At 39.8% G+C, this 14810-nt stretch overlaps 1 protein-coding gene across 3 annotated transcripts in view; it reads right to left on the bottom strand.

The window, feature by feature from the left end:
- LOC140478893 (chloride channel protein 2-like) overlaps positions 1-14810 on the bottom strand; it is a 609305-nt gene that overhangs the window by 134023 nt on the left and 460472 nt on the right. For all 3 annotated transcript variants that reach the window (XM_072572491.1, XM_072572492.1, XM_072572493.1), the window contains one exon: positions 9402-9471. In XM_072572491.1, the coding sequence (XP_072428592.1) occupies positions 9402-9471 (70 nt within the window). The remainder of the gene's footprint in view (positions 1-9401; positions 9472-14810) is intronic.

Consider the following 14810-nt stretch of genomic DNA (forward strand, 5'->3'; position numbering starts at 1 on the left):
AGGAATGGGTATACACCGCAGGGCAAGGGTTATAGCTGGGGGAAAGGCAATAATGATGCGATTGTGCAAGATTTAGGATGCATAGGATGGCAAAGGAAGCTGGGCACAATTGAAATGTGGAGCTTGTTCAAGGAACAGTTCCTGCATTTTCTTGATAAGTATGTACCTGTCAGGCAGAGAGGAAGTGGTCGAGTGAGGGAGTTGTGGTTTACCAAATAAATGTTGAATCTCTTGTCACAAGGAAGAAGGAGGCTTCTGTAAAGATGAGATGTGAAGGTTCAGTTAGAGCACTTGAGAGTTACAGATTAGCCAGGAAAGACCAAAAGAGAGAGCTAAGAGGAGCCAGGAGGCGACATGAGAATTCTTTGGCAGGTAGGATCAAGGAAAACTCTAAAGCTTTCTAGTGGTATGTCAGGAATAAAAGAATGACTAGAGAAAGATTAGGGCCTGTCAAGGACAGTAGTGGGAAGTTATGCATGGAGTCTGAAGAGATAGGAGAGGCGCTAAGTGAATATTTTTTATCAGTATTCACACTGGAGAAAAGACAATGTTGTTGAGGAGAATACTGAGATATCGGCTACTAGAATAGATGGGATTGAGGTTCACAAGGTGGTGTCAGCAATTCTGGAAAGTGTGAAAATAGATAAGCCCCCTGGGCTTGTTGGGAGTTATCCTAGGATTCTCTGGGAAGCCAGGGGGGATGATTGCAGAGCCTTTGGCTTTGTTCTTTATGTCATTGTCTACAGGAATAGTGCCAGAAGACTAGAGGATAGCAAATTTTGTCCCCTTGTTCAAGAAGGGGAGTAGAGACAACCCTGGTAATTATAGACCAGCGAGCCTTACTTCTGTTGTGAACAAGGTTTTGGAAAGGATTATAAGAGATAAGATTTATAATCATCTAGTAAGGAATAAGCTTATGAGGGATAGTCAACACGGTTTTGTGCAGGGTAGGTTATTCCTCACAAACTTTATTGAGTTCTTTGTGAAGGTGACCAAACAGGTGGATGAGGGTAAAGCAGTTGATGTGGTATATATGGATTTCAGTAAAACATTTGGTAAGCTTCTCCGTGGTAGGCTATTACAGAAAATACGGAGGCAAGGGATTGTGGCTGATTTAGCTGTTTGGATCAGAAATTGGCTAGCTGTAAGAAGACAGAGGGTGGTGGTTGATGAGAAATGTTCATTCTGGCATTCAGTTACTAGTGGTGTACTGCAAGGATCTGTTTTGGGGCCACTGCTGTTTGTTATTTTTATAAATGACTTGGATGAGGGTATAGAAGGATGGGTTAGTAAATTTGCAGATGATACTAAAGTCAGCGGAGTTGCGGACAGTGCAGAAGGACGTCGCAGTTTACAGAGGGATAAGCTGCAGAGCTGTGCTGAGAGATAGCACAAATGGAGTTTAATGCAGAAAAGCGTGAGGTGATTCACTTTAGAAGGAGTAACAGGAATAGAGTACTGGGCTAATGGTAAGATTCTTGGTAGTGTGGATGAGCAGAGATATCTCGGTATTCATGTGCATTGATCCCTGAAAGTTGCCACCCAGGCTGATAGGGTTATTAAGAAGGCATACTGTGTTAGTTTTTATTGATGGAGGGATTGAGTTTCGGAACCATGAGGTCATGCTGCAGCTGTACAAAACTTTGGTGTGGCTGCATTTGGAGTATTGTGTATAGTTCTGGTCATCCTTCCACATAGGAAGGATGTGGAAGCTTTGGAAAGGGTGCAGTGGATATTTACCAGAGTGTTGTCTGTTATGGAGGGAAGGTCTTATGAGGAAAGGCCGAGGAACTTGAGGCTGTTTTTGTTAGAGAGGTGACTTAATAGAGGCATACAAGATAACCAGGGGATTAGATAGGCTGGGCAGTGGGAGCCTTCTTCCTCGGATGGTGATGGCTAGCATGAGAGTATATAGCTTTAAATTAAGGGGTGATAGATATAGGACAGATGTCAGAGATATATTCTTTACTCAGAGAGTAGTAAGGGGGTGGAATGCCCTGCCTGCAACAGTAATGGACTCGCCAACATTAAGGGCATTTAATTGGTCATTGGATAAACGTATGGACAATAATGGAATAGTGTAGGTTGGATGGGCTTTAGATTACGCACACCTGTGGAGCCAACATCGAGGGCTGAAGGGCCTGTACTGTACTGTAATTTTTTTACCTATCTATCTAGTTATTCACTTGGCAATGGTAGAGCATGATATGGTAGGCAGTGAGGTGAAAGATTGTGGTTCAATACTATTCTGATGTGAGCTATGGATGCCCACTTTAAGTTGTTAGATTTGGTCAAAACCAATCTCAATGAATGCCATACAAAGAATGGAGGGCATCTTTAACGAGAAACTGGGGGTCATATGCACTGGTGTCACTGCTAACTGATTCTGTCACAGACAAGGGGTTCTGTGACAGGTAGATTGGTGACGACGATGTCACATAGCTTTCTCCCTCTTGTGGATTCTTTCAACACCTGCTGCAGACCCAGACTAACAGCTTGTAGCACTTCAGCACTTGGCTAGCTTGCTCAGTAGTGGCACTAGTGAGGTTTCTTCGTCCATGTTTGACCTGAACCAATGACTTGACAATAAAGATTTAACTTTCTATCATGGGCTTAATGGATAATTAATATCCAAATGCATCAATTTCATAAAAATCAGAGCAGTCAATAGCAAAGTGCTATTTTTGCAAAAGGAAATTGCTATGGCCAGCAAATTGTGATTTGCAACTCATGTAAAAAAATCGCTGACCAATTTACACTTCAGCAAGGGCTGTATCATTCTTATGCTCTTATTTTTGCAAATTTGAACCTTTTGAAATAATTACACCCATTATACCAAATTATTGTCGAGGCCTCAGAATAATTAAAATATTTTGACTTAACACTATTTTTAAAAGTATTTTCCTGAGCTCACATTCACCTGTTGTCAAGATTTGAACTTCAAATGATGTCAGGTGAAAACAATCTATTTGAATATCTATGCAGGAAAATTTAAGGGAGCTCATGCTGCAACAGTAGTGGTATCGTCCCGAAAGATGTGTCACTAAAAAATCCTCAGACAGCATCTTCCAAATGCACGGCCACATCCATCTAGAAGGACAAGAACAGCAGAGACAAGGGAGCACCACCACCTGCAAGTTCCCCTCTACAAGACATTCACCATTCTGACTTGGAAATATAATCCTGTTCCTTCACTGTCGCTGGGTCAAAATCCTGGAATTCCCTCCCTTAGGACATTGTGGGTCTACTAAATGAATTGCAGCAGTTCAAGAGGCAGGTCACCATCACCTTTTCACAGGCAACTCGGGATGGCTTATAAATGCTGACCAGCCAGCAATACCCATGACCTATGAGAAAGTATTAAAAATATAAGCCCAGATTCAGGTTCCATCCACTCCAGAGGTGTGTATTTGCATTCTGAATAGGTTAATTAGAAGAAGAAAAAAATACAGAAAAATCTGAGGATTGTTGTGGCATAGTGGTAGTGTCCTGTCTCTGAAACAAGAGGCCCAGGTTGAAGCTCCACATGCCCCAGAGCATCTCTGAACAAGTTGACACAGAAAATATTGAGGCAGGAAAATCTGTCTGTAGCCTGCAGTCACAGAGGAGCTGTCACTTGCTGATCTACCCTGTTAATCCTAACACTGAATCGCAATTGAAATATTCCTTTTCAACAATGCTTTTAGAACACAGCTCTAAAGAAATGAACATAGGAGATATGAATATAGTAGAAAGCTTCCAAAATTCATCATAAATATGAAGGTTGGAGCAATCTGGATAACAGAAAAGCTAAAGGAATGATGGAGGAAAACATCATTATGGGGAATGAATTATTGAGCTTTCAGGTGGATTAAATTTGATAAGTAAGAGTCATGTGGATCTAGTTAAGAAAAGCCATAACTTGACACATTAAATCCTCCTGATAATATGACAGCATTGATGGATAAAGCTAATTCTATCAGTATTATTTATTTGGGTTTATAAAATAAATAACAAGCATATTTTTGGCTCATGAAGTCTAAAGTTGTGTAGAAAAGCTTAAACAAGGTGGAGGATGCAGTTGTAAATTGGTATATGACATCTCTTTGAAGTAGTGTTCACTGGAGTTTCAGTAATCAACCTTCTCCCTCTTGCTTTATCCATCAACTGCAGAAGAGAATTCAAAGTAGAGTCTCCAAAGTGTGTTGACAACTCAACATTTCAATGTGATTTCCAAATTATCAAATGTCAGGGATTATACAAAGTGAATTTATTGAGCTTTAGCAACTGCCAACTTATCAGGAAAATTACACAAGGGCAGATGTTCTAAGTTTACACCATTGATGTAGACTCTCAGCTGCAAAACACATACACAACAACACTGAGGGTGCAATGCCCCTGACTTCATGTCCCTTAAATTTAATGAGTGTAAAGTTATAAGGAGTACAACCATGAATCCCAAATATGGACACATAAGACTCCCAGAGGGACAGATAAAGAAAAATATCACTGTAAATCATGTGAAGAAGTGCATATTGAGACAGGAATTTCTTCACCCAGTGAACAGTGAGGCTGTGGAATTTGCTGCAGAAAGCAGTTAAGGCCAAAACATTGTACAATTTCAAGAAGAAATTAGATATAGCATTCAACACTAAAGGGATCAAATGATATGGGAGATATTGAGTTGGATGATCAGCCATGACCATATTGAATGGTACAGCAGACTCGAAGGGCCAAATGGCCTGTTCCCATGGTTCTTTGTTTCACTGCATGAAGCCATTTTTGCGAAAGATCTATGTCTTGATCCACAAAAATGACAGCAAGCCTCCAATCGCCTGCCACTTCAACACCATGTTACTATGTCAACATTTCTATCTCAGGCCTGTTGCAGTGCTTCAGGCCTCAGCTTATCTGGTCTGTGTGTATTGCTTTCCTGTAGATGCTGGTCTGCAGTTCTCCATTGGCTGATCATTCTATTATGACATCTAGGAAGGGGAGTCTGTTGTTCTCCTCTTTTGTGAAATCTACACCAGTAAGGAGATTGTTCATGATATTGTAGGTTTCCTCTAATTTGTTCTGTTTCATGATGACAAAGGTGCTGTCCACATAGCGGACCCAAAGTTTGGGTTGGATTTTGGGGAGGGCTGTTTGTTCTAGTCTCTGCATTACTGCTTCTGCGAAGAAGTCTGTTATTGATGATCCCATGGGTGTTCTGTTGATTTGTTTGTAGGTCTTGTCATTGAAGGTGAAGTGGGTAGTGAGGCACAGGTCTAATAGTTTGAGGGTGTTGTTCTTGCTCTCTGGTGTGGGTGCTTTATGGTGTTTGTGTCCTTGGTTCCTCTAGTAGTGCGGTCAGTGTTCTTTTGACCAGGCTGGTAATTGATGTGAACAAGACTGGTACGTTGAAGGAGACCACGGCTTCGCCCTCTTCTATCTTCGTGTCTTTGATGATGTTCAGAAATTTTTGGTTGGAGTAGATGGAGTGGCATGAGTCTTCTACTGGGTATTTCAGTTTACGGTGAATTTCCTTAGCTAGTCTGAATGTCGGTGTGCTGGGAAGTGAGACTCGAACAAACAGCCCCCACCGACTTACCCACTTACTCCCCGATTTACCCACTTTTGTTCTGTGACATTTGTCCACAATAACTGTGAGAAAGTGAAGACTGTAGATGCTGGAGATCACAGTCGAAAAGTGTGGCGCTTGAAAAGCACAGCAGGTCAGGCAGCATCCAAGGAGCATGAGAATGGAGAATCGACACCAGGAAGGGCTTATGCCTGAAATGTTGACTTTCTGCTCCTCAGATGCTGCCTGATCTACTGTGCTTTTCCAGCGTCAAACTTTTCAATCAGAATAACTGTGCCCAAGATTCAATTTCCTGAAGCTTAATTAGGTGTTAAGGGTCATTATTAAACTTAAATCAGAATTACACCGAAGTGTCATATCTGGATGTGCAATAACATCTTTGAACAAGTTGATTAGAAAATGTCTATAAACCTGAATGATCAAAGCCATTAATGTGATGAACAGTTGGCAGAGTAGTGTCATACCTGGGCTCAGTATAAATAGAGAACCAATGTATTGACAGCCTTTAAGGTAAATTTTAGCTTAAAAGTTGTTGTTAAACATTTAGTTGAATTCCGTGCCTTACATGAAGAATTTTGATGAAAAACAGCCAAGAAGAGAACTGCACAGGCATTTTTATTTCTGACATACAAAAACATCAGTATTTAAGATTTGAATGACATGCAAAGTGCAATGCTACAAATGAGCACCAGATGCCTCAGCAGCAAAAGAAAACTCACTAAATCGAAGTTTATGATTAGATTAGATTCCCTACAGTGTAGAAACAGGCCCTTCGGCCCAACAAGTCCATATCGACCCTCCGAAGAGAAATCCACCCAGACTCACTTACCCCTGAGTAATGCACCTAAGACTATGGGCAATTTAACTTTGTCAATTCACTTGACTTGCACATCTTTGGACTGTAGGAGGAAACCAGAACACCTAGAAGAAACCCATGCAGACACAAACTCCACACAGACAGTTGCCCGAAGCCAGAATTGAACGCAGGTCCCTGACATTGTGAGGCAGCAGTGCTCACCACTGAGCCATCGTGCCACCTATCTAATGTGTATCTACTTTGACGATTATTGAATTTAGTGATTATACAAAAAAGGAATCTGATAACTTTCAACTGTTCTCTGAACATAGTTCTATTTTAGCTAAATGTGAAGTGGAAGCTAATTGTGGAACCATGTAGGTTAAAGGTCAATGTAACTGTGCAGGAAGTACTTGGTACGGTACATTAGGTGTTTATCACAGGATGTGTCCTAAGACGTTTTTTTTTAAAATAGGGGTAATTTTTGTGTCACTGATGCCTTGCTTGTGCTTAAAAATAAAGCGAGAAGCATTGGTAATCATACTGACTCACCCATGTTGTCATCTATCTTGATTTTCAGGTGAAATTGCATTTTGGTGACTGAATTACCAATTGAAAAGTGGTGGGAGCCTAATAAATATACACAAATATAGGTCCAGTATTGCACTTACAGCTTCAATACCATTTTCGTGTCTGCCTGTTGAATATACTGCCAGTTATCGCTTCCACCCACCAACTAAAGTCACCAGGAGGCCATTTCCAGTGATAAACAAACAGATCCTCAAATTAAGCTGAATGGAACATTTGGAGACAAAGTCCTGATAAGTATCTGTGGGTTTTGCAGCTCAAGATCTCTAAAATATTTACCATTAGGTTCTGTACATATTGCCACTCTCCACTTAGTCTGACAGTAAATACATTTACTCCATTCAGCTGCAACACTGGCTTCCCTCCCCAGTTACCCACCTCCAAGTATGTGAACTTCTGATGGGTTACATGTTTTCTGCTGGCAGCTTCATGATTAAAGTCTTTGTGCATTATTCTCAAGATGAACTGAATTGAAAAAAGCTTTATTGGCACAGTGGTAGTGTCCTTATCCCTGAGCCATGAGGCTCAGGTTCCAGTGGGATGTAATAACATCTTACAACAGGTTGATTCGAAAATGTCCATAAACCTGACTCATCAAAGCCCTTGCTCCCAATAATCTGAAGAACAGTTAGCAGAGTAATGTGCACACACCAAAATCACATGAACTGTCTTCATTGTCAGTGCATCCCTGTGAGTTATTTATACCTTCACAACAGATATGTTGAGAAGTTGGAATTTGTATATTTGTTCATCTGGTTTGGGTATTGCTTGCAAGGCTAATTCCTAATTGCCCTTGGAGTTGTATTGATGAGCCACTCACCTCAACCACTGGGATACATGTGCTGTATAGTCGTGCTGAGATTTCAAGCTTTGAACTCAGCAACATGGTGATGTAGTTCCAGATCAAACTAGTGTGAGAGTTGGAGGGGAACAAGCAGGTATACATCTACATGCCTCCTGCCTTTGTCCTTTGAACTGGTAGAAGTTGCTGGTTGAAAATGTGCTGTCGAAGATATCTCAGTGAGTTAGATTAGATTAGCTTCCCTACAGTGTGGATACAGGCCCTTCAGCCCAACTAGTCCACACCGACCCTCCGAAGAGTAACCCGCCCAGACCCACTCCCCCTAACTAATGTACCTAACTCTATGGGCAATTTAGCATGACCAATATATTTTGTAGATGGGCACACACTGCTGTCACTGTATGCTGATGATGGAAGGAGTGAATATTTAAGGTCGTGGATGGGATGCTAATCAAACAGATTACTTTGTGAAGGATGGTGTCAAGCTTCACGAGCATTGTTGGAACAGCACTCATTCAGGCAAAGTATTTTTAGAGGAGCTGATTAGACTCTCTTGTTGGAGATGATTATTCCTGAATGCTTACTTGTGACTTCTCAGCCTAAGTCCAAACATTATCCAGATCTTGCTGCCTGTGGGCATGGAACACTTTGGAAGAACTGAAAACTGTGCTGAATAATGTGCAACCATCAGTGACAAACCCATTTCTGACCTTATGACGGAGGGAGTATAATTGCTAAAGCAGTTGAAATTGGTTGGGCTTGGACACTGTCTTGATGGAACTCCTGCTTGAGATGTTCTGAAGGTGAGGAGGCTGGTTTCCAACAACTCCAACCATTTAGGTTTGCACTGTATGTGTCTTCAACTAGTGGAAGGTTTTTCTCAATTTCTCATTAAGGTACTAGGCATTATGTAAACTGGGTGATGATACATTTGAAATGCGCATGTTTCTTGCTGATCAATTTTGTGGTGTTTCCCCACAGTCAACTGTGCATTAGCTGAAACACAGCTGTTTCATTACAAAAATACAACTGTAAGTACATCACCTCCCCACTCCAGCTCATAGCTATATGGTACGGATGTTGAAATGAATGACGTACAGAGCTTCCCAGAGGTGGTCATTCAGTGGAGATATTTTATTTAGATAAGAAATGTATCCTTTCTTTCTTCTGTACTCAAAGTAGAGATTTTAAATAGATGCTCTTCAGCAAAAATGGTAAAAGAAGTTCAAAATGAACAAAAGGATTGCCTCACATTAAATGACACATATCATAATTTTTATTTGATGGAATAGTGGTAATAAGTAACAGACCTAGAGTCAACTTAAATAAGTTAAAATGTAGCATCATTTTGCTTATTAATCATAACAGGGATGTAGCCTCAACGATAGTCTGAACTCTCAAATGTAATACAAGCAGATAATTAGATAGAACTGTGAACTTGTGACTGGTGAATGAGATCAAAGAAGATGTTGCACACTATTCATCTCAGTTAAAGAAAGGTCATGTAGAAATATGGCTAACATAAAGGATGTTCCAAAATGATAAATTGAAGAGGAAATTGATAAAGTTGGGGATTATTACAAAATGCAATTAGATATCTCATGCACTTTACACAACTGAAAAAGAAAGTTTGAAGAATGAAAATAGCTCACCAATAACGAAGACTGGCATGAAGGCACCACATGGTACAGGAATAGTTGTGGCTAGTGCAGACATCCAGAACTGAAACAAAAATGGTTGGATTACTGTTAAAAAAATGAGAAAGAGAACTTGATAGGATAATAAAGCCAAAGGTAGTCAGCTGATACGTAAATGTAACTTCACTGTCGTCAGAATTCATAACAGAATTATAATAGAAATTCACTGACAGATTTACCAATTTAAATAATAGGTATCAATTGTTCTATCACCAGGTAGCTAAAATAAAATATGTTTCAGAAAATAAAGCCCTCATAGTAACTGGAACAATATGCTTTACAATCGCTACACAAATTAAAGGAGTTAAAAATCACACAGCACCAGGTTATAGTCCAACAGGTTTAATTGGAAGTACTAGCTTTTGAAGTACTCCACAAGCACCTGATGAAGGAGCAGCGCTCCAAAACCTAGTGCTTCCAATTGAACCTGTTGGACTATAACTGGGTGTTGTTTGATTTTTAACTTTGTACACCCCTGTCCAAATCAAATTAAAGAACTTATTACATTGTCATTCTGCTGTTCATAAATGAAACGCAATCTCCACTAACTATAGTAAGGGTACTGGTTACAGCCATGCTGGTCTGGAAATACTCGATTCTATTTGATCTCAGAAGCTGAGCAGACTGAGGCCTGATTAGTAACTGGGTGGGACACTTCCTGGGAATGTCAAGTGCTGTAGGTTTCAGGGCTGTTGCAGTATTGTGGCAATGTCCTGATCTGTTAACTAGGAGGTAAAAACAATGACAGCAGATGCTGGAAACCAGATTCTGGATTAGTGGTGCTGGAAGAGCACAGCAGTTCAGGCAGATGCTGCCTGATCTGCTGTGCTCTTCCAGCACCACTAATCCAGAATCTGTTAACTAGGAGACCCAGTTCTAGCTCCACTTGTTTCAGTGGTGTGTATCAAGAGTTTTGACTGGATTGATTAAAATATATCTGTAAAATTCCTGTATTTTAGAAAGGAATTATAAGATTCAAATGCAATATAACATGAAAATTCACTCCAAATTCTTACTTATACAAATTTCTCTCAATCTACAAGCCCACATAGTGAGGCAAAGACCCTGAATAAGTATGTTTGGCAACGCAGCTGCACAGCATTTGTACTCAAAGGCACAAGCCTAGTGCTCTTCATAACATGACAAACCAAGCTATTACTGTATATGATTTAATTTAACAACAGAACACAAGTACCAAGGAGTGGCAATGGAGTTGATACAATTACGTGCACTTAATTAAATATTCAATGTTTAGTTACCACTCCAAACCATCCATCTGAAGCCTAGTTCTGTTTTGATTGGCTCATGTTTCTGTATTTCCATGGTTTTTCTTCTTAGCCTTCAACAGGACAAAACTACATAATTCAACAAACCACACACCAATGAGCTGAGGAATGGCAGATGGAGTTTAATTTAGATAAATGTGAGATGTCACATGTTGGATAGGCAAATCAGAGCAGGACTTATACACTTAATGCTAAGGTATTGGGGAGTGTTGCTGAACAAAGAGACCTTGGAGTGCAGGTTCATAGTTCCATGAAAGTGGAGTACAGGTAGATAGGATAGTGAAAGTATATGGTATGCTTTCCTTTAGTGATCAGAGTATTGAGTACAGGAGTTGGGAGGTCATGGTGCTGCTGTACAGGACGTTGGTTCAGCCACTTTTGGAATATTGTGTGCAATTCTGGTCTCCCTCCTATGGGAAGGATGTTGTGAAACTTGAAAGGGTTCAAACACAATTTATGAGAATGTTACCAGGGTTGGAGGATTTGAGCTATAGGGAGAGGCTGAACAAGCTGGGGCGATTCTTCCTGGAGTGTCAGAGGCTGAGGGTTGACCTTATAGAAGTTTATAAAATCATGAGGGGCATAGATAGGAAAATAGACAAAGTCTTTTCCCTGTGGTGGGGGACTCCAAAACTAGAGGGTATAAGATTTAGGAGAGGAGAAAAATTTAAAAGGGACATAAGGGGCAACTTTTTCACACAGAGGGTGGTGTGTATATGGAATGAGCTGCCAGAAGAAGTGGTGGAGGCTGGAACAATTATAACATTTAAGAAGCATCTGGATGGGCATATGAATAGGAATGTTTAGAGGGATGTGGGCCAAGTGCTAACAAATGGGACTAGATTAGGTTAGGATGTCTTGTCAGCATGAACCAATTGGATTGAAGGGCCTGTGCTGTACATCTCTATGATTCTATGACACCAGGATACATCGCAAACTTATAGCTTTTTTCAGCCTTGACCCAAGTACAGTGTATCTTATTTCTGTAATTCATCATTGCACATTGGTATATTTTCTTTTTTACCAAACCTCCTTGGATGTCTTTTAAATAACAGTCTACTCTGCTTAATTCAATGTTATCCAATATATAAAACTGGGAAATCAATTTTTTGCACTATGTTCCTACTTTGTCATTTTTTTTACATTGCATTATCCAAGTCACTGAAATTGAACAATATTTTTACTGTAAAATGAATTATATGGAGTAGATTGAATTAGCTATTTCTTAGGAGATTTACAAATTTTTGTGTTGCTTACTTTGCCCCAGTCATGATGAAAGGGTACAAGGAACCCAGCATGTACTGTAGGTACCCTGTCCTCACAATGAGGCATGGTTTTGCCAGTGGGGACCTAGTCAGAGGAGGAATCACAAACAGTCCTCTCACAGGTCTCCTTTCAGAACATTCTAGAGGAGGCCTGCAACCCTCCGTTCCTTGGAAGGGCATGCTAGAGAAGGGTCCGCTTGCCTCTGGCAAGATAACCTTTCCTATATCTGGCCCATCCAAGCACAAAGGATCTTGGGGTTTCCCGACCAAACTTCCAGGGCCAACAGGCTCCAATGCTGAGCAGGCTCCCTCCACCACAGCTGCAGAACTAAGGAATATACTGAGATGTAGTGCAGGAGGGGACAAAGAGAGTTTATTGAGGCCACTTTGCTGGCACGGGTGAAAATGGACTATAAATGATTCTGACCTTTTGTATAAATTTGTGTTTAAATACATGGTTGTTAGTCTCTTTGTGTAGGGCCAAATAGTATTGTTACAGTATCAAGGAACACTTTGTGGTCAAAGACTATGTTCCAGAGATGCAGGTTGATGTTGAGAGAATCTAAAATTAAAATTAAATAAAAGGAATGCAATGTAGGGAGATGGGGATGGGATCTAAAAATTCCAAACACTGACATTCTTACTGCTTTATCATTAACAGTAACATTTCAGAGTACCAGATGGAGGCTGATATTTACTAAAATTGATCTTAAATTATTTGCTTTTTTTTACTATATAGTTGAAATGATTTGGAAATTTATATTCATCAGCTTAATATATAGTATAGTAGTTATTGTAGGCTAACAGTTTATTGCTATAAAATCACACTGACTTTTGACAATAAATATATATTTATAAATTAATTTTAAATGGAAAATGTCTTTAGAAAAATTCAAACTGGAATAAATCCAGTGGCTACCACTATTAAAGTCTTCACCGAATATATTTAGTTCTTGCAATGGAATTTCATCAAAAGTTAATTTAAGTGGCTTAAAACTGAACAATTATGACATTTCATATCTGAACGGTAATGTTTACCCATTTATTGAGTGGCACTTCTACGGGTTGTTGTTTGAACCATGTAGTGAACAAATGAAATAAATATTTACATGATAAGGAATGCCTACGGCAAATAGATCAACAATAAAATCCATTAAAAAGTAGAATTTTCCTTTCAGTAACATATTCTAGCTTCATCGCTTCCTTGCATTTCTTATATTTCCAAAAGAAATTAGCTGGCTCTGTTATGAACTCAGTAGAGAATGATAACTTCAAAAAATGTATTTGAATTCCCAATGAGTGACTGAATGGGCAGCACAACAATTTTAAGTTTCGAGAGACCTTTCCTGTATGAAACAGACTAAAAGCAACATCAACTAAATCCTACTTTGGACACATCTTGTCAAAGCTTTTCATCCTGCACCCATTAATACAATTCACAAGAAATATTAATATAAAAGGAAACTACATCTTTATACTGCATGAGGCAATCATGCTGATTGGTTGGCAGGTTGACTCTGATTTGTACAGGTGTTGTCATGGAGAATGCATAATTTAAATGACTGACAATGAACTGCCAAGCTGCAATTAAATTTAAGCCAATGAGGCTGACTGCTATTGGTAAAGACATTGCTATGCAGAATGAACCAAAGACAGGCTATGGCTTATGTAGTACAGTTGAAACACAGACAGGGTGTGTACATATGCTTTCTGTCTGCAAAGAACATAGCTCTGTGTAGGAGTAGATGTAGCTTCCAGTACAGACAAATACAAACACACTTTGAGCCCAACTGACAATCTTGCATTGATTGTTAGACTAATTCTTTGCAAAATCAAGATTGTTTAGCAAATGCCATCCAATTATAGGATCACATTAAATGTAGGATAAGTGCTTAAAGTTTCTAAACATTGACTGGGTAAGGTTAGCATCTTGCTTGTTGCAGACAGCTGAACTGACAGGTTGTTCGACATGATCTCAGTCTCCAGGATGTACAGCTTATTATCTATATCACACTGGCACTGAAATTCATACAACACTTTACTCACTTTGGCTTGATGGCAGCATCTTTTTAGTGGTGAACACCACTGGTGAGACTACTGCTTAGTAGTAGCACAAAACATCCAGCTACACCTTTAGTGACACCGTACCCTTCGAGGTTAATCTAAAGTAGATTATGCTTTGGAGATGCTGGTGTTGGACTGGGGTGTACAAAGTTAAAAATTACACAACACAAGGTTATAATCCAACAGGTTTATTTGGAAGCACTAGCTTTCGGAGCGCCGCTCCTTCATCAGGTGGTTGTGGAGGACACAATTGTAAGACATAGAATTTATAGTAAAAGTTTACAGTGTGATGGAACTGAAATTATACATTGAGAAATCCCTTGATTGTTTATTGAGTCTTTCATCTGTTCAAATACCATGATAGTTTCACTTCTTTCATGTGTAAGTCACAAACCTTTTTTTAAAAGTTACATTGTCAGGTTAACTGCAACAATTAGTTTGAGCCAGATAATATGTTGAAGGTGTTAGCCCCCTGTGTTCTCTGTCTGTGCCATAATGTTTAGACTGATTCTAATCTAAAAAGTGAGTTAACAGAGTCCTACATGAATTCATACAGTGTTTGAGCAAAGTACAATGTAACTCTGCAAGTACAACCTCACCCCACAAACGTATATGTATATGTGTGCGTGTGTGTGTGTATGGGTGTCTGTCTGTCTGTCGGGGTGGGGTGTTCTCACTGTGAGAGAGAGAGGGTATATGTGTGTGTATGTGAGTGTAGAGTGTCTAAGTCTGTGAGGGGGTGCATGTGT

The sequence above is a fragment of the Chiloscyllium punctatum genome, chromosome 6 (assembly GCF_047496795.1).
Source record: "Chiloscyllium punctatum isolate Juve2018m chromosome 6, sChiPun1.3, whole genome shotgun sequence".
Taxonomy (NCBI): domain Eukaryota; kingdom Metazoa; phylum Chordata; class Chondrichthyes; order Orectolobiformes; family Hemiscylliidae; genus Chiloscyllium; species Chiloscyllium punctatum.